The 23248-nt window shown below is 51.5% G+C and overlaps 12 protein-coding genes and 1 pseudogene across 12 annotated transcripts, besides 29 other annotated features; all 13 read right to left on the reverse strand.

Moving 5' to 3' along the window:
- Positions 1-17: part of a microsatellite that runs on past the window's edge.
- Positions 1-21540: part of a sequence feature (heterozygous, Esmeraldo-like haplotype) that runs on past the window's edge.
- Positions 73-92: a microsatellite.
- Positions 246-277: a sequence feature (AT_rich).
- Tc00.1047053506743.110 (protein tyrosine phosphatase, putative) lies at positions 323-865 on the reverse strand (the record flags this gene model as incomplete). Its single annotated transcript, XM_811250.1, has 1 exon — positions 323-865. One exon carries the CDS (start codon positions 863-865, stop codon positions 323-325), a length of 543 nt encoding a protein of 180 aa, XP_816343.1.
- Tc00.1047053506743.120 (histone acethyltransferase-like protein, putative) lies at positions 1332-3368 on the reverse strand (the record flags this gene model as incomplete). Its single annotated transcript, XM_811251.1, has 1 exon — positions 1332-3368. The coding sequence occupies one exon, from the start codon at positions 3366-3368 to the stop codon at positions 1332-1334; it is 2037 nt and encodes a 678-aa protein (XP_816344.1).
- Positions 3732-3759: a microsatellite.
- Tc00.1047053506743.130 (protein tyrosine phosphatase-like protein, putative) lies at positions 3825-4355 on the reverse strand (the record flags this gene model as incomplete). The annotated part of the gene is made up of 1 exon (XM_811252.1): positions 3825-4355. One exon carries the CDS (start codon positions 4353-4355, stop codon positions 3825-3827), a length of 531 nt encoding a protein of 176 aa, XP_816345.1.
- Positions 4376-4417: a sequence feature (A-rich).
- On the reverse strand, positions 4817-5290 carry Tc00.1047053506743.135 (annotated as a pseudogene).
- Positions 5552-8158, reverse strand: Tc00.1047053506743.140 (hypothetical protein, conserved; the record flags this gene model as incomplete). Its single annotated transcript, XM_811253.1, has 1 exon — positions 5552-8158. The coding sequence occupies one exon, from the start codon at positions 8156-8158 to the stop codon at positions 5552-5554; it is 2607 nt and encodes an 868-aa protein (XP_816346.1).
- Positions 7691-7711: a microsatellite.
- Positions 8259-8278: a microsatellite.
- Positions 8308-8330: a microsatellite.
- Positions 8396-8421: a sequence feature (AT_rich).
- On the reverse strand, positions 8600-9286 carry Tc00.1047053506743.150 (proteasome 26S non-ATPase subunit 9, putative; the record flags this gene model as incomplete). Its single annotated transcript, XM_811254.1, has 1 exon — positions 8600-9286. The coding sequence occupies one exon, from the start codon at positions 9284-9286 to the stop codon at positions 8600-8602; it is 687 nt and encodes a 228-aa protein (XP_816347.1).
- Tc00.1047053506743.160 (protein kinase, putative) lies at positions 9926-11350 on the reverse strand (the record flags this gene model as incomplete). Its single annotated transcript, XM_811255.1, has 1 exon — positions 9926-11350. One exon carries the CDS (start codon positions 11348-11350, stop codon positions 9926-9928), a length of 1425 nt encoding a protein of 474 aa, XP_816348.1.
- Positions 11424-11474: a sequence feature (GA-rich).
- Positions 11663-11689: a microsatellite.
- Positions 11704-13230, reverse strand: Tc00.1047053506743.170 (hypothetical protein, conserved; the record flags this gene model as incomplete). Its single annotated transcript, XM_811256.1, has 1 exon — positions 11704-13230. The coding sequence occupies one exon, from the start codon at positions 13228-13230 to the stop codon at positions 11704-11706; it is 1527 nt and encodes a 508-aa protein (XP_816349.1).
- Positions 13410-13443: a sequence feature (AT_rich).
- Positions 13516-13544: a microsatellite.
- Positions 13792-13813: a sequence feature (AT_rich).
- Positions 13847-13900: a sequence feature (T-rich).
- Positions 13989-14011: a sequence feature (AT_rich).
- Positions 14227-14273: a sequence feature (T-rich).
- Positions 14495-17464, reverse strand: Tc00.1047053506743.180 (recombination initiation protein NBS1, putative; the record flags this gene model as incomplete). The annotated part of the gene is made up of 1 exon (XM_811257.1): positions 14495-17464. The coding sequence occupies one exon, from the start codon at positions 17462-17464 to the stop codon at positions 14495-14497; it is 2970 nt and encodes a 989-aa protein (XP_816350.1).
- Positions 15020-15047: a microsatellite.
- Positions 16005-16027: a microsatellite.
- Positions 17737-17811: a sequence feature (A-rich).
- Positions 17888-17916: a microsatellite.
- Tc00.1047053506743.190 (hypothetical protein, conserved) lies at positions 18034-19254 on the reverse strand (the record flags this gene model as incomplete). The annotated part of the gene is made up of 1 exon (XM_811258.1): positions 18034-19254. One exon carries the CDS (start codon positions 19252-19254, stop codon positions 18034-18036), a length of 1221 nt encoding a protein of 406 aa, XP_816351.1.
- Positions 19137-19184: a microsatellite.
- Positions 19285-19315: a microsatellite.
- Positions 19364-19392: a sequence feature (AT_rich).
- On the reverse strand, positions 19422-19943 carry Tc00.1047053506743.200 (hypothetical protein, conserved; the record flags this gene model as incomplete). The annotated part of the gene is made up of 1 exon (XM_811259.1): positions 19422-19943. One exon carries the CDS (start codon positions 19941-19943, stop codon positions 19422-19424), a length of 522 nt encoding a protein of 173 aa, XP_816352.1.
- Positions 20232-20255: a sequence feature (AT_rich).
- On the reverse strand, positions 20627-22051 carry Tc00.1047053506743.210 (tubulin tyrosine ligase, putative; the record flags this gene model as incomplete). Its single annotated transcript, XM_811260.1, has 1 exon — positions 20627-22051. The coding sequence occupies one exon, from the start codon at positions 22049-22051 to the stop codon at positions 20627-20629; it is 1425 nt and encodes a 474-aa protein (XP_816353.1).
- Positions 21541-22659: a sequence feature (areas merged during assembly that could not be assigned to a particular haplotype. This can correspond to areas where the two haplotypes were merged or to regions with more than two copies in the genome that were merged during assembly.).
- Tc00.1047053506743.220 (hypothetical protein, conserved) lies at positions 22248-23248 on the reverse strand (the record flags this gene model as incomplete). The annotated part of the gene is made up of 1 exon (XM_811261.1): positions 22248-23248. A coding segment is annotated over one exon (1001 nt), but the record flags the coding sequence as incomplete, so codon positions are not given.
- Positions 22286-22317: a microsatellite.
- Positions 22660-23248: a sequence feature (heterozygous, Esmeraldo-like haplotype).

Consider the following 23248-nt stretch of genomic DNA (forward strand, 5'->3'; position numbering starts at 1 on the left):
TATTTTTATTTTTATTTATTCCCTTTTCCCCCGCCGTTCCGTTTTACCGATTCAAAATATATTTCTGGACTCTTTTTTTTTTTTTTTTTTTTACATCGACACATCCCATCATTTCCCCCTTTTGCTTTTTTTTCCTCTTTTTCTCCTCCCCCACATCTTGCACTGCCCCTTGCGGCTGTTGCTTTTACTCCCTTCTTACTCACTCAGGGAGAGTGAGCCGCAGGAGAAGAAGAAGAAGAATAGACAAAAAAAATATATATATATATATTTATATAAAGAGTTCAGTCGATGGCACCCACAAAAAACTGTCATCGCATACGTGTCACATGACGGTGCATCCACCACTCGACCCACCACCCGCCGCACTGCGTCCCTTGTACTTTGCAAGCCACTGCATCTGCGTTTGGTTGATGGCACCCCGTCGCTTCTCGCGGACGAGTGTAATGGCGTCAAGAGGCTCCATGCCGCCGTACTCCACAAGCGCCACAGCCACAAGTATGGGCGCACGGCCAAGACCAGCCACGCAATGAATGGCAATAGACGCGGGCTGCGTGGAGGCACCAGAAAGCAGCCTCTCCTTCTCCTTGTCGAGGAGTTGGAACCAACTCTCTAGCACCGACTTTGGCGGTGCAGCCCCGTCGTCAAAAGGCCAGCTGTGTACTTCAATCCCGTCCTTCTCCAGCTGTGAGGCGTCGTACGTCGGACCGCAAACCCGCACGAGATGACGCACGTGACGCCTTTGAAGTGCCTTGATGTACGTGTGGAGGCTGCTGGGTGACGGGGCATCCAAAATCAGCAGATTAAACAACGTTCTCGAGGTGTCCCTTCTATCCTTGCACTCAATCAATGTGCAGTTGACATCCATTGCCGCTGAAAAGTCGTATTTCTTCCACACCAAAAGGGAAGGAAGGGAAAAAAGGATATACGCGCCGTCGTCGAAAGACAGCAGAGCTGCGGGAAGGGGTAAATGAACGATAACCGGATTGGCACAACACCACCTTCAGTGCAGCCAAAACGTTTTCTAACAACAAAAATAAAAACTTAAGCTATAGATAAGAAGAACAACAACAAAAAAAAAAGTCTGTAAAAGTCACGTTCGTCAGTTCACCAGCCTTTTACCTTGTTTCCTACACGTGAGGCTTTCCTATACTTCTTCTATTGCGGTGGAAGTGTTGCCGGTACAAACATCCCAAGCAAGCAGGAAATGAAAATAAAAGAAAGAAAAGGTAAAAAAAAAGTATACATATATGCACGTTGCGTGCATATATGTATGAGATGGCACCATTCCTTTCGTGGGTCACCATGCATGCAAAAACAGACCGTAATAAATATCATTCCTCACCCCGTGGCCGCTTCCAGCGTCCCCAGAAAGCGGAAATGTACCGCCACCAGCCACGGCTGCTGCTCATGTGTTCGTCTCCATGCGGTGTGGTGGTATTCTGCTCCACCTCCGTTGCTCTTTCGCCAGCACCTCGCGGTCTTTCATCACGTCCATTTGACGCTACTGTCATCTTTCCGTTCTCCTCCATGTTATTTATTATTTGCAGCTCCTTCACAAGGAAGAACCCGCAGCTTGGGCGTGTCACCATAAAGTACCCTTTGCGGCGGTAGTAATTGCGCACCCCGACACCGCTGATGACGGCAATCCTCTTGTACCCCGCGGCACGTGCGATGCTCTCCGCCCGCTCCAGCAGCAACGACCCCACGCCACGGTGTTGCGCCTTCGCCGTGTCAGCCTCCTTGTGTGTTGGCACTAATCGCCCATAAACATGCAACTCGCGGATCAACGCACATGACCGCAGCTCGTCAAAGGGGGTTATCCAGTTCTGAATGTGAACACGAAGACGCAAGAAGCCAAAAAGTGTTAATCCATCCACGCTTTCATACGACACGAACACTTCTTCTCCCTCACTTGCAACGTAGCGACGCTCCACCAGCGTTGCCTCCTCAAGTTTTTCCGCGGCCGCCGCATCGGCTTTAACCTCGCGGCAGCGAATGCACTGACAACGGCAGCCTTCCCGTTGAAGTTTTGTCGCGAGAAGTTGACGCAGATTTGATACCTCCACACCTCCAAGAATGTATTCATGGGGAATGTCGCGTATAACGCGGTTCAGTCGCACCCATGGCTGTACTCTACGTTTGGCGTGCAGAATAACTTCAATTAAGTTATCCAGGCCATATGGTTGGTACTTCCCCTCCTTGAACCACTGCTCAATCACCGTGAAGGGTGTGGTTTGACAGGGATAAATTTTCCACTGATCCGCCTGCAGATCCGCTGAATACAAAACATCGTCAAACATCGCCTTATCTCCCTCCGGAGTAGACCCTGGTAAGTCCGGCATGAGATGAATGTCGACCTTAAAGCAGCTATCTTTTAAAAGCTTAATGGCGCGAACAGCCTCCTCCCTTGTAGACTGTCGATTGACTGCCAACAACACCGCGTCATCGGTGTGCTGCACACCAAGCTGCACCCGCGTGCAGCCAAATCGCCGTAGCTGCTGCAGCATTTCCTCGTTTATCGTATCCGGCCGTGTTTCCAGCGTGACTCCTATAATTTTGCATAAGGCAGTTTCGTTCAGCATCTGTTCCTGAAGCAAATCCATTGGAGGCCGTGAGTGGCTTGGCTGTGGCGCCGCTGCATTGCTGTCGGTGCCATCATTGACCTCGCTGTAGTCATGGAGCGTGTTGGCGGCGTAAAAGAGGTCACGGATGAAAGACTCACGGTATGAGAGCGGATAACTCTCCCACGTACCACCGAGTACGAGCAACTCAACCTTGTCGGCAGGATGTCCAATCGCTACAAGTGACTTCACGCGGTCTTGAAACTGCGTGTAGGCATCAAACGCCAACCGGTTGGCGCGGCGCACGCCAGGCTCGTTAAGCAAATAACTGCGTGGCTGCCCCGGCTCATTCGGGCAGTAGTAACAGTTCCACTTGCAGCTAAACTTCTGCCCTTCCGGATACGGTGATGTAAAGACAGTAACGACGAGGACCCCCGACTGACTTCGGGGCGCTTTGGAGACAAAATACCGCTCCAGCACGTCGTTGCCACGCCGCTCCGTCTCCGCCTGCAGCCACTTCCGATACGCCGCGAGCAAAAGTGACTTCTTCGCCACTACTCGGTGCTTTTTCATAAGCTTCCGCAGCTGCTGTTCAATCTGCTGCACAGACGACGGCTGCGCCTGCGCGATGGCCTCAATGAACGTCGTCGCCGTATTCATTTGCTCGTCGGTGTAGACGTGCGGGTCCTTTTCCGCCAACAGCCGCTCCAGCGTGGGCAAATTGCGCAGCTTCGCCCGCACCTTCGCCATGTCAGGCCTGTGCGGCCCGGTGAAAGTATCATCCTCGTCGCTGCTCGAGCACGACATAATTTTTCTCTCCCCCCCCCCCCACTTTCCCTTTTTTTTACGTGTGTGAGTGTGTGTAGCTGCCACCTGCACGCAGCGCACACACACACACAAAAAAAAAAAAGGAAAAAAGACGTGTAAACAAGGCACGTGTGTTGTCACATGCGTCCTTTTTTTCTTTCCACCACCACCGCCGCACCCCGTAAACCGTCTTTCATTGGCAATACTCACACACGCACATCTGCTTGGAGTGTGCAGCTTCATTTGGCGCGTGCAAAAAGATATTAGCAGTACGCAAGCATGCGATCCTCACGGCATCCCCACAGGATTGGACCGTGACCCGCTCTCGCTCAAAATAAAAATAAAAAACGCCAACACACACACAAAAAAAAAAAAAAGAGAGAAAAAAAAACCATTTTTTTTTTTTTTTTCTGTATTCCCGCCGTGTCATTGTGCACCATCAAATTTCTCTCACGCCTACATGACCGCACACCCCGCGCAACTCAAAGACCCCTCATTACTCTCCTGATGACGCGGTTTATAACGCATAAGCCAGTTGAGCTGCACCTGATTGATGGCGCCTTTGCGCCGTCCTCGCACGTAACCCACCGCGTCGAGTGGCGGCATTCCGCCGTACTCCACAAGTGCCAGCGCAACCAAAATGGGTGCTCGGCCAAGTCCAGCAACGCAGTGCACGGCAATCGTCTCTGGGGGTGACTTGTTCTTCTCCTGTTCGAGCAAATTCAGCCAATTGTCAATGACGGTCTGCGTTGGTGGGGCACCGTCGTCAAAGCTCCAGCCGTGCACCACCATTCCCTGCTTTTCAAAAGCCTCCGCACTGTACGTCTGGCCACATGCCCGCACAATTTGCCTCACGTTGTACCTCTGCATCAACTTGACATACGCGGTGACGCTGCTGGGCGACGGGGCGTCAAATATGAGGAAGCGGAAGACAACAGCGTCGGACTCCCCGCGCCTGCACTCCACCAGCGTGCCGTTGGCCCCCATGCCATGCACATTAAAGAGCTAAAAATAAAAATAAAAAGGACTAACAAAAAAAAAAAAAAAGAGCGGATGATCCAAAAGTAATACGCCAGCAGCTGGGAGAAACACACAGTTCAATCACGCAGAACAAAATTACCCCCGACTGCCGCAGCCGTGGTGATGGTGAATGGGGAAGAGAACCCTCAGGTCACAAGCCGGACACACTCACGGGAGAAAACAAAAAATAAAACACACAAAAGTGCAAAATGAAAAACAAAAAAACCCGCAGTGCTAGCCCCAAAGAAAAGAATGATTCCACATGGAGGAAAAGCCCTGGAAAGCAAACTAAGTGTCAAGTCAAGTAAAATAAAATATATAAAATGAAAGTTGCATCCACGCAAAAAGCGGCAATTATTTCAGAGGGTGCGTGGAGAGGCATATATATATTGCTCCCGCTGGAGGCAGGAATTCCTCATTACGATTTCTCAGTAAAGGGCCGCAATGCCCCAGCAGCAGTAGGAGCGCCCGCGACACGCCCCCACCCATGGAGCCGTCACCGCTCTTCTTGACCATTTTTATTTCATGGACACTCAGTGGGCGGTCGTACAGAAAGACGTTCGTCACCGTCAAATCGCTGTCGCTGTCGTCTTCGTCTCCCCCAATGTAGAAGAATGAGAGACTTCAGCCTCAACTGTTGGTATCGTCTCTGAGTTCCCCACAATCACACCATCCACGTACACGGAGCCCTTGTTGCCGTCCTGCAGCATCAACGCCACCTGGTATTCTCTCCCCGGCTCTTGCGTGGTGTTCGATGTCGTTTTTGTGCCGTTGAACACCTTCTCCCACGTTTTATCCATGCCGTACGAGAGACCAATGAACTTCGCGCCCTGACTACTTCTCAGAGACGCAGACTGCAGAAAAGTACTGCTCTTAGCGGTGTGATGATAACTCCTCGTGAGTCAGCTGCGTCCCTCAAAAACGGCGGCACAGAGTGAGAGTGAGAGAAAAAAGCAACAAAACATAAATGAGGAAAAACGTAGAGAGAAAGAAAACAAATAAATCAAAAAAGACATGCGGAGAGAGCCACACCATTCATTCCTGGCGTCACCACGCTTGTTGTTTGTTTGTTTGTGTGTTTCTCACCCACCACCCTTTTTTTTTTTTTTCTGTTTCTTCGTCTTCCGTCCTCCTCCTTCTCTCCCTCTCTCCACCGCTGTTTTTTACAGCAGCGCAGCCTTCAGGTACGCAGAGCCTGCGCCGGCTTTTGACATCGCCTCTGCCACAGCCTGTTGCGTCGCCACGCTGAACAGTCGCTCCTCACGGCGGATCATTTTCCCGAGCGCCGTTGCAAAACTCTCGTACTGCGCCTGCACGTGGAGCGGCGGGAGGTACAACGGCCGCTGCGGGGGCATGCCACGCGTCACTGGCCCAATCCGCTCCGCATGATGATTGCGGCGGTACTCCTCACCGGCAATGATGTCATACACCAGCCGAATAGGCGCGTTGAGGTGCTCCATGCCACACAACGAGTGCAGCTCCATCGCCCTCTGAACAATCGCACGCAACTCCTCGACAAACGATGGCACGCCGAATCCCTCAAGTTGAGGGTCATCGTCCGCATACTTCCCCGCCGCAACGTCGTGTGCATCCATTGGCTCCCCGCTGTGCCTATTCAAAAAGAATGCTAACCGAGCCACATCGCCTATACGCAGAAGAGCAAGAAGCTCCGCCGCAAGGGCCACCTCCCTCCCTTCACGCGTCAGTTTGGCTCCGCATTGACGAAATAATGTCACAACAAACCGCACAACCGACTCCCAGTGCTCATTTTCCACCATGCCCATGACGGGGACTGCAACCGTCACCTCATTGAACACAGAGCGACCGCTCATTTCAAGGCCTGAAATGCCTTTTAGGCGCTTTAAAAGCTCCATGGCCTCTTTCCATTTCCCCGCGCATCCAAATGCGCGAAGGCAATAAACATGATTCATAAAACTAGCCTGCTCCGACCCCACTTCTTCAATCCACTGCATGACCCTCAGCACAACATCCCAGGAACTGTGCTTCATTGCCACCACGTGCAGATCACGCAAGAGCTGCGGCGGCGGTGCAATGTGATTCTTATCATACAGATGCAGTACCTCAAATGCGCGTTGCCATGATGCCGCATGAAGATTCAACATCAATTTTTCTACCGAAGCATCATCAGGGAAGATATCATACTGATTCATGATGGAATTTGCGACACAAAGAGCTGTCTGCCATGTATGACTAATTGAAATGCTCTGCAGACCGCTGAGGATGCAGCGAAGATGTGCGGCAGTGACAACAAATTCACGCCGCTCATCGCACAAACGCAGCAGACGAAGTGCCGACACCCATCGATCGGTCGGAGGGGAACTCAGCAGCGTAACAAGTAACTCCCTGCCAACTGGTGCCTGGCTGCCAGATGAAGACATCTCATTCCATTGATGAAGCTGTGAGTCACCAAGACATAAAAAAACACATTGTGCCAGTGCGCTCGGGACTTGCACGCCGCAGTCACGCAAGGCAACGGCAACTTCAATAAACAGCGGCAGTCCTATAAACCGCGCCTGGGCCTCCTTTTGTTGATGCGACAAGGACGCACAAAGGCTTTCAACTGCAGAACGCATTGCCAAAAGACGTGCGTCATTTGCAATTGATGGGTTGGCGCTTCGCCGAGCCATGAAATTGTCCCCAATCGTCGCCGCCTCCTCCCGCAGTGCACGCAGCACAGCCTGCAGAAGGTCCACCTTGACGACCTTCTTCGCATGCAGCAGATGCGGCCGAAGGGCAAAGCACAACGAGGCAATGGTTTCCCATGCGACACGCTGCTCCGGCCGGTTGTGCACAGTAGAAGGTGCGTGCGTCAATTGGGCCGTGATATCCCCCTGCAAAAGGCAAAGTGCAAACCGCGTTACCATTTCTACACTTGTCTTGCGAAGGAACTGCAAAGCCGCTGTTGGCTCCTGGAGCGTGATAATGAAAAACTCCGGGCACTCCCGCAGTGCCTCCTCCCACTGACCCCCGGACGAGCCGTACAAAGTGGAGGAAGACGAGGTGTTGAATATGAGCCCACGCAACGCCTCCTCCGCGTTGAATGGTGCCACAACATCCGTCAATGTCTTTTCTGTACCGCTAACTCCCATGGGTTGGGAGAAACTCTCCTCATCACTCGCTTTGCGTATCCCGTCACTGTCACGTTCTCCCGTCCGTCGTCTCGTTGGGAGGAGCCCTTTCGACTTCCAGTTCATGACGCACTGCATCAGATCCTTGTACCGTCGCCGCCGACGAAGCTCCAGGAACAGTTGACGCTGCATCACCGCGTTGTACCCCGCCCTCTCCTCCTCCTCCTCCTCCTCGCCATCGTCGTTATTCGAATCGGTGAAGTGAAGTGAAGCCCGTCTGCGTTGAGACTGCGGCCGCTGCAGCGCAAACCCCAACCGCAGCAGCTTCTCATTCGACATCTCAGACAACTCCATTGCTGGGAAAGGGCCCGCAGCAGTAGCAGCAGCATTATCCGTCTGCTGCTCCTGACAATGAGGCCCGATTGGCTGGTGTGGCAGGTCTGTCAGCCCCAATGAGGTGACAAGTGACTGCCGCTGAGCCTGTGGAAGGGCGTCTGCGACCAAAATAGCCCGGCTTCGCTCGCCGCTCTTCAACAGCAATTCGCACACCTCCCGCAGCTCCAACAGCGGGGTGCTGCAGGTGGTGGTGCCTAACAATCCATGCACCTCCCGCCGGATGGCGGCGGCAGACAACACTGTGAATCGCTCGTACAAATTAATAACTCGCGAGTAGGGCGGCATTCCCGTTTCCCGTGACCCTCTTTTTGTTTTTCTCAGGACGTTCCACAAACAAAAAGAGCCGTGGGCGCACCCCCACTCACTCACTCATTCACACACACACAGAGAGAGAGAGAGAGAGAGGGTGAAAAGCGGGAAGATAATACGGCACCAAAAAAAAAAAAAAAAAAAAAAAGCAAGCCGGTGGATGTGAACACCAGTCTTCTTGAGAGCTCCAAAGAAAAAAACGGACATGCAGACAATAAAATAAATAAATAAAATAAAAAGGCAGTCCAACTCCTTCACTGCAAAAGAGGGACCAAAAATTCTTTAAAAAGAGAAATACGACTGGTCATGTTTGCCGTAAATCCAAGACCTTTCAAAGGTACTTACCGTCATTTCTCCCGCTTCCGTGTCCCCCTCCAAATAACCTAATTCTTCTCTTTTTGAAATCTCTCCCTTTTTTTATCCCTGCAAGCACGGCTCAAATTCACACCCAATGAGACCGCTACCAGCCCAACGCGTTGGCACCAACAAAATCTCAACAGCCTCATCCTCCGCCTCACCCTTGCGCTTCACCCACACGCTGATCATTTTCCCTTCGTGACTGGCTGTCACCCGTGCCATCTCGCCAAATCCTTTTGCCGCCACCGTCGTCGCATCAATTTCACCGTACTGCACGATAAGGTCGCCCGCAGTCAAACCCGCCTGCGCGCCAGGACTGTTAGCTGAAGTCGTCAAAACCCGAACAAACGGTGATTTTTTCGACATTTCACGCACCAGGCGCCTTCGCTGCTCACGTTGCACAGCTTCGGATTTGCCTTTCCGCCGCGCCTCGTTATCTCTTTCCATCTGCTTCGTTGCCTCCTCCTGGTTTTCCTCGTGCAGCAAGGCAAGCTTTTCGTGCATGGAATTCTCCAATGCCTTGAGATCGTTTCTCCCGCAGATCACCGCCTGCCGAGCTCGACGTACGGCATACAAGTCACAGTCATTACGCGGGAAGCCTTCCCCGTCAACGAGAGGGCCATCCAATCCCACCGGTGTTGTGTTGAGAAACGCCATCGCCTCCTCTATCTGCCTCATAACTGCCGCTCGCTCCTCATCCAACCGCAGCAGCTCCTCCCGCGAGGAAGACGTCAGGCCGCTCATCATGCTATGTTGTTTGCAGGCGCACACCAATTTAACTCCCCCCCCCCTTCGTGCTGTTCAAGCGATATTTATTTCCTTTTCTCTGCTCCTCCAGCCAAAACGGATGTTGAAGAGTAGTGGGCGGATTGTGCCGCAAAAAATGGCAGAGAAGCAAAAGAAAAAAAAAGAAACAATTAATAATAATAAGAATACTCCAGGAATAAAACAAGCGCCATGCAACACAAAACCAACAAACATGGAAAGAGAAAGAAGGGCTGCTGTGAACGGCGGTGGAAAATAAGTCAGCGTTGCATACGCATTGGATGGTTCAAAATGGAACAACAGTCATCGCAGACAACAGCGCGGAAAAAAACAAAGAGACACATGGGAGACGGCATATTGGGATTGTGAGGCAAACAACCAAAAAAAAAAAAAAGAATAAAAACACGGATATGAAAGAAACAAACACCAAAAATCATCACCCGCCGTCATTTCTGGTGTCGCCACACGCATCCCACTTCTTCTTCTGCTCCTATAACCTACACATCACCCGCCATTCGTCTCGGTCCATCGAACCCTCCACTAACACTATCATCATCATCACCAATGTTAGCCGTTGTGATTTCCAGTGTAAGAGATTTTTTCTCGCCCTCTTGGCTCCCTTTACAGGCGATAGATGCTCTTCAAAATAGAGCCGTACTTCAGCTGGAGTTCTTTGGACTTGATCGCCTCCGTGTCCGTCACCTCTCGGAAAAACGGTAACTGTTTGTGGTAATACAACATTGACTTGAGCGTCTGAGTGACATGCATAGTGTATGCAAGCCCGCCACTGCCGTGTAAAGCCGTTGAACGTTGTTCTGGTGGAACAAGTAATGATTCGGCGTCAGGCACTGGCTTGGCGAACGGTCCAATTCCCTCTCGGCCAAGCCCCAGCTCATCGAACCCAATGTCATGTGTAGAGAGCATTGGTAACGGCAGCAATGTACCGTCGTGAAAAAAAAGATGTGCTCCAGTGATGTCAATTGCCTCCATAGCCACGGGAGAAGTATTAGCAGGGACCTTCGCGCCAGTGGGCGCTCTCCCGCTGGTACAGGTGTCGTTGGTAACCCCGTCTTCCCCGTCAGTGTCCGTAGATGTACGCTCAACAAACGTCGCACTGGAATTCGTCTCACCGTGTAGCCGTTGTGGGCTCATCGCCTCCTTCTTCGCAAGCACCTCATCAATGACCGCTTTCATTTGTTCCTTTGTTCCAATTTTCTCCGGTGCCACAAATGGGTCGTTAAGCATAGCTGTCGCGGTGGGTCGCAGGCGATAGTCTTTTATCAGCAACCGCTTCAAGAAGAGGGCCATCTGCGGTGACCACCGATCCTTGTCATGCAACGTTGGGGGATCCACCTTTGGGATCATGAAGAGTGCTCGGGCGGGATGCGTATCAATATACGGCGGTGCCCCCTCTGCCATCTCAATCAGCGTGATGCCTAAACTCCACAAATCCGCCTTCTCATCGTAGTCCAGCTCAAGAATCGCCTCGGGGGACATCCAAAGCAGCGTCCCAACAAATGTATTCCGCCGTGACAGGGAATGGGACAGTTCCGTGCTAACGCCAAAGTCTGCCAGCTTCACGTCACCATCACGAGTGAGCAAAATGTTGCCACCTTTGATATCACGATGAATTTTTCGGTTCGCGTGCAGGTACTGGAGTCCAAGCAGCACCTGACGACAGACGTACGCGATGAGGTTCTCCGGCAGCGGGTGCCGCAACACTTTGTACACCATATCCACCGACCCGCCTTCACAGTACTCCATGACAATCCACAGCTTGCTAAGCGACTTGTGAGCTCCGTAATATCGCACAATATTAGGGTGAACGCACTTCTTCAGGATGCTGATTTCCTTCTGCACAAAGTCACGCTCGTCCTTGTCAACAAGAAGCACGAGCTTAATGGCCGCAATCGCCTGCGTCTGTCGGTTGCGGGCTTTTATGACGGACCCGTAGTTGCCGACGCCAATGGGGCCAAGCTCCTCGTAAAGTTCCTCGGGCTCCGTGTCGGAAATAAAAAGATCCTCAAAGATCTCATCGTTGCCCATCTCGCCACGCACGCCGTCCTCCTCCTCCTCCTCCCTCCCTCTCCGAGAAATACAAGAGATGGAGGCCTAAGTTAAAAGAAGAAGAAGAAAAAGAAGGGAAAAAAAAAAAGGCAACTGTAGAAGATGTATAAAGCGGTCCACAAGAATGATGCCCGCCAGGTAGAAAGTAAACAAAAATTATATATTTATGTTGTGGACACCAAAGGCCATGCGTGCGTCGCGGATTGGTGGTGATTAAAAGGGAACAAAGCGCCTCCTTGCAAGACGTCCACACATGGATAGGGCCAAAAAGTACCGGAGAAGTATGGGCAAACACACACACACACACACACACACGCAAAGGCATCAATGTCTCAATCACTGCGGGCTCGCTTGAGTGGTGACATCCCTTTGGCCTCACGGTGGAGCCAAAATGCCTCCGGAAGAGTGAAACTCACACAAACCATGCGCTTCAACGGCGCGACATCCCGCACCATGTGCACTGCCTCCAGGTTTTCCCCCGCCAAGCTGAACGCCAGCCACCGCTCCACCTGCTTGACGGCATCACCCAAAAAGTCATCCATATTCTTTGAAAAGCAGTAAACATGAAAGAGCAATCGCTTGTCTGGATGCATCTTCACGTGTTCCCCTTTTTCTTTGCCTTCCTTAGCCTTCTCCTCCAATGATGATAACGACACCAGCGGTTGTGACCAGGGCGGCTTGGTGAATACATCCAAAAACTCCACCGCAATGGCTGGAAGATTCATCGTCACGTGGCGTCGACCACACACCGCCGCCCCACTCACTACGTCACGGTAGAGAACTGTATTCAGGAACTCACGGCCGTCCATGTTGAACACATGAAATGTATCTTTGTTGATGTGATTGAGCTCCGCATTGATGCGCAGATACTCCGCTGCAACGGGGTTCAGATCATTCGCGTAAGTTTTAACGCCGGCCACGGCAGCGGGTATGGCGAAGGGCCCAACACCCGCCATGGCGTCATAAAGCATATCCCCGCTCTGCATCATGCCAACAACCCGCGCGTGCTCGTGGCTAAGTCGCGAGTTCCAATAAACGCGATCGTACGGAACGCGAAAGATGCAGCCATGCTGTCGTACAGTCGCCAGCAGAAGGCCGTGCAGTTCCTCCTCGTCTCCACTATTTTCTTTCACCGGAGTTCCCTTCATGTCGGAGTGGGTGGTGCGCCTCGCAATGACTTCCATCTTGAACTCGCGAAACACGCTTGCGATGTTGTCCACTTTGTTCACAACGACACGCACGGTGGGGTTGCAGTCCAAAATGACGGCGCCAATGTCCGCGCGATACGGCAGGTGGGCGGCAGAGAGGTTGACGTGCGCTATGTGGCCCACCTGCTCAAAGCCGCTCAGCGGAATTGTCCCCGGCGGAAGAATACGCTGCAGAAGCTCCGGCATCGTGAAATTTCTGTGGCTCAGTCGCACAGTGTGTTGGGCCACCGCCACACGAAGACTCTGCGCGACGGACCGTTTGCCCAGCAGGAATGACTGCAGTCGCTCCCGCACGACAGGCGGCACCGACGCGTGGTTCGCCTCCACCCAAAGGGGTTGTGTTGGTGCCATCGAGTCGTTCTTTGCAGCAGACGATGGGGGAGGAATTACTTGTGGGTTCAGCAGCAGCAGTTTGTGTTCCTCGCCGGGGTCCGAGGTGGGCTGCGGGGCGTCCATCACATTGCGCACCCCTCGCATGTCGTATAGGCAGCCACGCAACGCCTTCAGCACCTCCCCGAGGAGATGGACGGGTTTGACGCGCAACGCCATCAACTCCACAGACGCCTCCACACGTGTACGGTACGACGGCGGCTCGTCATGGTCCATCGGTCCCTTTTCTCCTCCTCCCTGGTGACGTTCCTCACCAGACATGTGCATACATGTGTCCACAACAGCCATGGAAGAAAAAAAAAAGAAAAAAAAAAGGGAAAGGCGGTAGCGGATACGCATATAAAAACATGGTGGCGTCATTGAAAACAACAACGTGCAGCACAAATAACCCCCAAACTCCCAAACTCCCAGAAAAATTACTTCCAACACACCACCAACACTAATAATAATAATAACAAAAAAAAAAAAAAAAAACAGCATTTGGGAATACGTTTCTCAGACAAGTAGAATAACGCCAACAGTAAAAGTAAAAATAAACAACAGCAAAAAAAAATAAATAAATAAATAAATAAATACAAGTCAACATAGATATAGATATAGATGCGGGCTGCGAAACCAAACACCGACTCTCCCACGGCAGGTTAGGAAGGGAAAGGGAAGGAATGAAAGTGACGGGGGGCGCAAAGAAGTCCTGCCCATCGCCCATCCCACCGCCGCATGTCAACTGCCCACGTCTAATTATTCCCCTTCCCTCCGTGCGTAATTTGAGCAGCTTCTAATGAACTCTAACAGGGTAAGAAATGTGTCCACACTTACACACACAATTTAAAAAAAAAAAAAAAAACATCAAAAAATTCCCCTCCTCCTCCTCCTCCCCTTTTTTCCTTTTCCTTTTTTTTTTTTCTTTTCTTCACTTTATTTATATTTTCTTAGACCCTTCTTTTCTGCTGCTCCTTAAACAGCAGGTATGTCAAGAGGCATCGTTCAATTATCTCCTCCCCACCCAGCTCAGCCAATACATATATTTATATTTATATATAATGGACACAGAGAGGGTTTGAGTAACGTGTGCGAAAGAGCACACACAAATACACAAAACTACACGTTTGCAAAAATAAAAATAAACAACAACAAAAAAAAAAAAAGTCGTGAAAGGTAAAGGGTAGCGAAGATATTTCTTATTATTATTATTATTGTTCTCTCAACCATGATAGCAGTGTGTGGGGAATAGTGGGGCCTTGACAAAATCTCCTCGATTTTCTTTTTTTATGTTTGTTCTTTTCTAGTTTTGTTTTTGTTGTTGTGGTGGTGGTGTTGGTGGTGGTTCTTCTTCTTCTTCTTTTTCATTTTCGCCCTCTACCCGCTTTTAATGGCAAATCAGGGGCCAATGTCCTCACTTTGACTGTTGTGTTCCCCCGCATCCGCACACCCCATCCAAATCCCACACGCACAGTTGTGTGGTGCCACTTCTACTTCCACTCCTTTTACTTTTCCCTGCATCTCGTGGCGGTTGGTGATGGTTCCTTCAATTGCCGCACAGAGAGCTTTTCCTTTCATAGGGCACGGAGGCCCGTCTGGACCGTAATGAACGAGACGCGGAGGAAGGGCGGCAGCTGACGGCATCACATAATTCCTTCAAAGTAAACAACAGTTGTGACCTCACAGACTCGCAGGTAGAAAGAATTCGCCGAAGTGTTGCGAGGGTCCTTTTGCGAACCTCGTAGACATGTCCCCGTGTTGTCTCCGTGCTGTAGCTGGGCGGGATGTCACGTTCCATCCGCTGAATGCACCTAAGAAATTCCATCACCCGCACCGCCCCAATTTCCAAAAATTCCCTGCTCTTTGCATCCACTTGGCCCTGCTTCAGGCAATGCCAGCATGTATCTTCCACACTGACAGAAAATTCATCAAAAAAACCGTTCATGAATTCTCCACAACGCTTCCCCAATAAGGCATCTTGATGCCGCGCAATATCCCCAGAGGAGGGAACAGTACTCGGTGCGCCACTGGTGGTATTAAAATTGACTGTCTGTTCCTGTTGCTTTTCCTGATTATTATTATCATTATCATTATTATTACACTTCTTGTGGGCAACAGAATGATGCTGCCGCGCAGACAATGCGGAATCGCTAAAACGACGCCCACCTGTATTAAAAGAGGCAAGCGGAGAGGCATCACGACCATTCGAAGAAGTTTGGCGTTTGTCCCATGCATGACATACTGCGGATGACGGGCACGACTTCTGTCGCTGCAATGGCCGTGCAGAAGAAATCGATTTTAAGTGGGTACGCCCCACTGGATGCGGATGGGGCGCACGGACAGGCTCACCAAAACTCGTGCGCCGTGACGTGCTGCCAGACACTTCAGAATGCTGGTGAGATCCTATCGAGGAATTACGTGATGCGGGCTGCGACGACGCGGAGTACTCGTGCCGCGGAACCCCCACCACAGGCCCGGAATCCACCCCTTCTGACGTGTGGCACCGTTCCTTTTGCTTCTCCAACGACTCGGCATGTGGTGCAAATTCGGAATCTTTGGAGGGTTGGTAGGACATGCTGCGTGACGACATGAGCACAGAAGACGGGGAGCGAAAGAGCGGTGGCGGCACGAAGAGTTTGTGGGCTGTAACACGTTGCCGTGACAGTAAAGAGACTCCTGTGTTACTCCCGTTCATTTGCAATGCCGTGTGCACAACGACAGGCTTCTTCTCCAACGCGTTGACCTCCGCTGTCGCCGGTCTCACATCTGAAAATTCAAACGCCCTCAATTTCGTTACGGCGGTGGTGTTGGTGTTATTCGCACGAGTGTGTCCCACACAAGACGCAGCGGGCTGCTGCTGCTGCGCCCCTTCGGAGCGACGCTCCTCCCTTTTCCTCGGCGTCTTTGGCGGTTCTTCGCCTTCACATTCCCCGTTCGCGGCACATGGAGATTCCTTCTTTCCACTCACCGCCTTCACGGATGTCCTTTTGCAGGCGTACTGCTGGTCTCTGTTTGTCATCATATCCCTCAGCGGTCCACCGCCGTGGGCCACCGTGGGCGGCGGCGGCGGCGGTGGCGGAGATAAGGAATTGCTTCTCTTCTCCAGCTGGAGTGCCGCTGCCATGTACGGTGAGAAGGTGGACGATGTCACACTACAATTCTCGTTGGAGACACGGTCGTAAGATGCCGTTTCGGTTGAAGCCGCCTCTGGCACCTCGGCTGCTGCTGCTGTTGTTTCTTCGTTTGCCTCTGCTGCCTTGGCGCACGCTTCGTCCACACGTCGGAGGCAAAATGCTGATGGCTTCTCATTCAACTCCAACGTGTCTCCGATAAAAATGGCCCGCAATACGTTGGTTTCAGGAATCAAGCAGATGCCAGCATTATACAGTGTAATGTACGCCGACTCAATGGGATCGTTATGTGGGGTTGAGCCGCGCCCATGATCCGCAACATCACAGCGGTAACGTCCGTTGCTGGCATGAGTATTGTCACCATCATTTCCCAACGGAGAACTGGCTGATTCATCAACGCCATTGCCGTTGCTGCGGTGGTCGTGATTGACTCCAAACTTGACCGCAATTCTGGTAAACATATCATCGCTCACAAGGGCCATAGTTGTCTTCGCATGTGTGTATGGCCAAGCCATCGTCGTCTTTTCAGGCGGCATGAACGCCACCACCGCACCAGAGTAATCCAAGAGAGACTCGTACCTGCTATTTAACTGTGTGTCGGCAATAAAAAAGGCGTAGCTCCGCAGCAGTCTGCGTGGGGGTGGTTGTGGCGGCGCCAAGAGGAATTCACCCACGTTATAAAATGACCTCAAGGGCGGTATATGTTCTTCCACAGGGAACTTTGAGGAGATGGAACGGGCCAAAGTGGGTGAGGCAAATTGCAGGGGAGAGACAGCGCTATCCTCCCGGAGTTTCTCCACAAGGGACCTCACGTAACTCGGCGTCGTCACATGATACTGGTGGGTCATCGCAAGCAGCACTTCGGGCGTCATCTCGTACCCATCTTGTGTCACGTAAAGAAACCCAATGCAATCAATCTGCATGTGAAAAAATGTCTCACGTGGTAAGACGGGTTCATGCAGGATCGATGCACCCAAAGAAACCGCGTCGCTGAAAAGCAGCAGCCGCTCCGCCTCGTTCAGCTTGGACGATGCCACTAAAATCAGCGCCGTGCTGAGCACCCGAGCGGTCACGCGCCTGCCAAATTTAATAGTATCCTCACGGTAAACAAAGCGGCTATTTTCGCGGCCAATGAGCTCCTTGTTGACCAGTGTGCCGTGCTTGGAGCAATCCGTCACACTCACATCCATCTCTGTGTTCGGGTCCAACACGTCATATGGTGACATGGCCCGCACGGTGATGGTGGCGTGGTGACGCGAGATGGACGGGTCGCCGTTGGGCAGCAGCAAACGACACTCTTTTCGCCCAACGGTGTACGTCTCCCCAGCGAGAAGAAAGTGCCGCCGCACATCGCCACGACCGCAATTTACCTCCAGAACCCGCATGGACGGCCAAATGTAATGCGTCCTGCACCCCGCTTGCCCGCCCCCCTTTTTTCCTCCTCTTCCTCCTTCAAGGTTTGAGGCAATAATGAGCAAAAACAGTGATCCTACTGATGGGGGTCAGTAATAATAAAAACAACAGTCTCCCTCAATCCTGTTCCCAGTGATGCTCCCCTTCTATTCTTTTCTTTTTTGGTTTGGTTTGGTTTGTTTGTCCCCAGTTCGTCTAAACGCGTTTGATTCGCAAGTGCCCCCCACCCTACACACACACAAGCAGAAAGAGAGAGACAGAGAGAGAGAAAAAAAAAAAAGAGATGATATTCAGAAGGGAAACAAAAAAAAAAAAAAAAGGGAGGGGGACAGCCGCAAAGAGAGCTACACGGCAGTCGTCATGGTAAATGCAAACAACATCCCCTCGCTTTTCCCTTTTCTTTTTTTTTTTTCTTTTTTTTTTTAAGGAAAAATTGCAGGTTGAAAGAACACTAACGCCCCTATGGCTGAATCACACACACACTGACACACAGAGGAAGGCAAATAAGAAAAAATAAACGCGAAAGAGTGACACTCGCTGGCTACAGAAGATTCATTGCAGCAAGTTCATGGACGGTGGGGCAACCCATCAGTTTGTACACGTACTGTACCTTGTGCATGTACTCCATGGACTGAAGAAATATCATCTCAAATGCCATCCGCTGTAATGCCAAGTCCGCCATGTGCTTTGTCAACTCATCCAACTCTTCCCGTGTCTCCACTGAGAGAAGCTCCCAAAGCAGCTGACGAACGAAAAAAGCCTTCTTCTCTTTGCTCTCATACGGCTGCCAACCAAAGTAGGCTTTGATACGCTGCAAACGTAAAGCGTCATACATTCTTTCACCGTTGCTTCTTCCCCAGCACTTCTGTGTAAAGTTAGTCATCATTCCCGCAGAGATTGGAGGAAACAGCTGCGTGACTAGGCGTGAAATGCGCAGTTTCCACATACGCTCCCCGCTATACCAAAAACCAAATGGGCTACGTCCTTGCAGTACATGCGATAAGGCCTGATGGGGTGGTTGCGTCAAAAAAAAAAGAAGCGCCTCCAGTTCTGCACGCCGCATCGCATCATCCATGACATGAAGATGATCCCATGTTGTATGACGGGTCGCGTAGTGGTGTACGCTGGGCGCTGTCATCATGCAAGAATGCAGGATTTCCTCACCTGACCAGTCCCGTGCGTGTGCGGCGTATAGAAAAAGAAAATACTGCAGGTTTGTGTGGTCGCGATCACCAATGTGCACGCCCATCGTCGCCCCTAGTGGCTCCTGACACAAGTGGCACCACCCGGTTTTGAGGTCCAGCCAAGCCTGTTTGTTGTTGCCCTCAAAAATGTCAAACGATCGCTCCGTCATGGGCGTTGTTGACTCCGGCGACGTACCACGTGTGCCAAGGCGGCAGTGTGCATCCATGGCGCCCAAACTCTGCCCAAGCGACGGACCGGTGCTGAGCGTGGCGGCCCCCACCAGTTGCCGCAGCGACTTGGACGAGGAGGCGGAGGAACAAGATCCCGTCCTGGCTACCGTGCAGACAGGGGTCAGCCTTGGTGCCAACAGAAGAGTCACTCGCCCGCAGCGCATGGCCTGAAGATGATGGGATCCAATCGCAGACCTATTCACGTGCCACCTATCATCGACAGCAAACCAAAAAAAAAAGAAAAACAAAAAATAAAAAATAAAAAAATAAAAACAAATGCTCAGCCCATGTACATTCGTGTGAACACATACAATGATGCATCTTCCATGTCCATTCTTCGTTGACATGACCACGCCGGCGTGGATGGCGCCCAGAACTTATTTATTTATTTATTTATTTATTTGTTTACATTTGAAGTCGAAAGGGAGAGAGAGAGAGAGCCGCTGGAAGACTCCCTAAAAAATTGATTTTTTTTTTTTTTTTTTGTACCCGTCATTTCCAGTTCCAACTGATATTACTTCGTCTTCGTAAGTTTCACTGGAGAAAAGGAAAAGGAAGGAGGAGGAGGATGGGCGGCCCTTGCGGACATTCCTTTCCTTGCAGGGTGCGAGGATGCCGCGACGAGTCGTTTGTACGCTTCCCACCCCCACCAACACGGAACGAAAAGGTAACAAAGACAGCCAAACACTATCGCAAACCAAAAGTACAGCAAATAGTGCGGTGTAAACTCCCAGTTATAGTCCACGTCAAGGTGTGGCATACCGCTAATTATCTCCTCCCCAATATACACTAAAGTGCCGTACGCCTGCGTCACACAGGTAAAAAATTCCAGTGCATCACGGTGTCTGCTGTGGGTTTGATAGGCCCTGTATAGCAAAATGCAAAGCGGCCCCTTCACGAAGAGTTCCATGAGGGAAAGAACATGCACCGCGGATCCTTCAAAGTTGCCCAACGCCGCACCGTAACGCTTGTCAAATTTCGCGTAGTTTCTTGCAAGGAGTGTGCTCGCCTTAAAAACACCAACGAGACCGTCCATGAAAATGTGAATCACCACGCCGTTAAGAAGATACCAGCGGGCCCGCATCCGCTCGTAGAATGTTGACAAGGGCGGGGAACGATACCTCCAACGGGCAATCTTCGCCTCGGCAACAGCAATAAAAAGCAGCGCTGCGGCAAACAACATTGCTGGCTCAGTCAAGTACCCAATGACATCTGCGTACGTGAGGTGCTCACGATCCACAAGGATAGGCACAAAAATGCAGGAAACGCAGAAGTATACAAAAGGATCCACAAAAACCTCCAAAAACATTACGTCGGCGGAAAGTTATATAAAATAATAATAATAATTCCTCTCAGAATTAAGCCCTACAGGCACCAAAGAACAGCAAAAAAAAAAAAAAGAGAGAGAAAAAAGGGCTCTCAACGGCTTAAAGAAGTGGAGTCAGTCCGCATCCTTCTTTTATCTTTCGTCGCCCACCACCACCACCGCCCTGCCTCTTCACAACTTTACATGCAATCACCGCTCTCCTCAACTTCCCCCTTCATTTTTCCCCTTTTTATCGTTCTTTCCTCTCTCCCCGTGTGTGTGGATCAAACAGCCATTCACCCTACTTGGGCAGCTGCCCGAAACGCAGCACCAACGGCTCCCACCCAAAGCCTTCCGTCGCCTCCCCGTTCCCCGCATACAAGAGGCACGGCGGCATCTCCCCGCTCCACGGCTTACGCCTCCACTTGCAACAAGTGAAATCCAGTCTGTAACGCCGTTGTCAAATCCGTCCGAAGCCGATATTCCCAGTATGACATCGCGCAAGGGCTTGGAAAGGATGGCGGAAAAATGATGCTCAGCACATCCGCCAGTACTTCCTCCTTCAGCAGTCGATCCGACAGTGTCGTGGTGGAGAGTGAGGGGGATGAGTTCACTTCAATCAGATGGGGTCGCAGGCAGTCATCAATGAGTATGTCATACCCGTACAGCTCAAAACAGTGCCTGTCGTTGAACATCACAGACTCCATAGCCCTAAGGCTGTGATAAATCGTAAACTCAATGCTCCGCATCAATCCATCCGCGCACACCGCCCCGTATCGACCCTGCACAAAGAGGCACAAATTCGCTAAAGACCACTTCCCGCCATGCACCTCGTTGTATGCATCCTCGCCCTTCTGCAATGCCACGTTCGTAAGGTGTGAGCAGAGATTATCATCCTTGAGGGCGTTGGCGACATAGGGAGTGGCACAAAAGCGGGCAAAGCCCTGCTCATGCAAGTACGCCACCAGTGGCTTAAAAGATGTTACAAGCACATAGAGACGCAGATCAAATTTCTTTCCACCAATCAAAAGTGGATTGGCAACGTACTTGGAGACAACAAACGTGCTCGCTGGCAATCCCTCCGCCTCATCCGCCTCCTTCCTCTCTTTAATCCACCTCTTTAGCTGTGTGATGCGATTGATGAGAAAGATGCCGCGACCCTGTGAACGAGATGTGGGCTTCACAATCCACGTGCTACACGGCTGCCGTCTAAACTCCTGTGTGAACATTTGGAAATCATTCGGAATGTTGTACGTCACGGGCACGCAATCTACAAAACGCAGCCAGCCGGATGGTTTCTCACTCCATTCGTACGGTGCCCGACATGGCGGCGTATACCGCACCATCAGCTGTGCGTTGTTGGGGTCTCGAATGTACTTCTTGATGTTTTTGTACATCAAGTCCTTCCGGGTTAGCTCATAGTGGTTCGGAAAGTGATTTATGATCTGCGTGTCGGTCAGGCGGTACTCCGCCGTGGAGAAAATGCTGCGCACGCGCCCCACATTCATCCAAAAAAAGTGCCAGTCCTCGGACATCACGTCTTCGTCCTCCAAAATCTCAATACTGTGCGGGAAACGCTGAAAGGCAAAGTGAATTACGTGCTTATCCAAGTCTGTGCGGTAGCGCAGAGGCGGGGTGTCGTCCCCCTTTGCGCGGTCCTCCAATAACGAGAGCGGCGTGCTGGTTGCCCCTGCCGTTGCGACAGCCGGTGCTGCCACAGAAGATGTTGTGAACGTTTTCTTTGTTGACATGACTTGGGCAGTCTTCAAGCTCCCATTTGCCTCTGTGTGCCTCGCACCCCCGTACTCACTCCAAGACTGCGCTGCCTTGTGCCGCATCGATCCTCACGCTCTCTAAGCGAAGAAACTTTCGTGGTGACAAAAAAAAAAAAAAAAAAGCAACAGGAAGTCTCTGTGAGTTGTTCCTAGCGATGTCCACGGCGACGCACCTTCGCCCACCGAGGGACAAGGGGGGAAAAAAAAGAGATAAAAACTTAATCGCAACAAAACGCACGTTGGAGGTGCAATTAATCAATTAATGAAAGCTCGTCGCCCCCATTTCCCTGCTCGCCCTCTTCTTCTTCTTCTTCTTCTTCTTATTCTTCAGCGCCGGCTGCTCTGATGGACTACCATTCACCGCCGCGCGTGTATTCCTACCGCACGTACGAGCAGCGCTAGCAGCCGTGTGATGATGATTTTCCGTGTGGCTTACTTCCCGCCGCCCTCTCTTTGCAGCCTTGCATCCGCCATTGGACGATTCATGCCGGTCTCCTTCCTCATCGGCACGTGTCATGGACAATGTTTCCGCCGACTCTCTGCGGCGCTTGCGTCCACATAATGCCACTTTGTCTCCTGCACGGGAAACACTCTTCTTTTTCTTCATTTGCCTCTCCTCCTGCCTATTGTTTCCTGGCGCCTCACCCCCGTCGTGCCGGAGGAGTTGCCTCACGTCTTCGTCCTCCTCCCCCAAGAAACGCTGAATTTCCGCAAGAAAAGCCTTGTCATTCTGGCGCAGCATGTGCCGCTTCGCCTCAGCGCTGCTCTCCTCGCTGCGTGACTGCTTCTCAACCAGCTGACGCTGGGCGTTAAGTTTCTTTTTCAGTCGCCGCAGTGTCTTCTTGTCACGCCCCTCCGGCATTACAAGGGAGGATGCCTTTTCAAGCGTCTTTTGCAGCTGTCGCGCCGCAGAGGGCTCCTCGCTTGACTGCATGTAAACTGGAATACGCCGCACCTCACCGTCACTGATGCCACGCTTGCATTTCTGACGCCGCCCTGCTTCACGGGCGGTGCTAGGCACAAATGGCTGCATGGTGGTCGTGACGTCACGATTGCCTGACGACAATGTCTCGGCCGCTCGGCAAAATGGCGATGAAAAGAGCAGATCCTTCACATACGAAGGGTATGTGGCTGTCACGTACTCAAACGACTCCGGCAGCGTGACACATTCAACGAGAGGAAGTGGTTCCTCCCGCTCAATCCTTCCTTTTGACGCCAGCATGCGATGCTGCTCATGTCGTGAGAGACGCCGTGGTGGCT

This window comes from Trypanosoma cruzi, genomic scaffold (genome assembly GCF_000209065.1).
Source record: "Trypanosoma cruzi strain CL Brener 1047053517111 genomic scaffold, whole genome shotgun sequence".
Lineage (NCBI taxonomy): Eukaryota > Euglenozoa > Kinetoplastea > Trypanosomatida > Trypanosomatidae > Trypanosoma > Trypanosoma cruzi.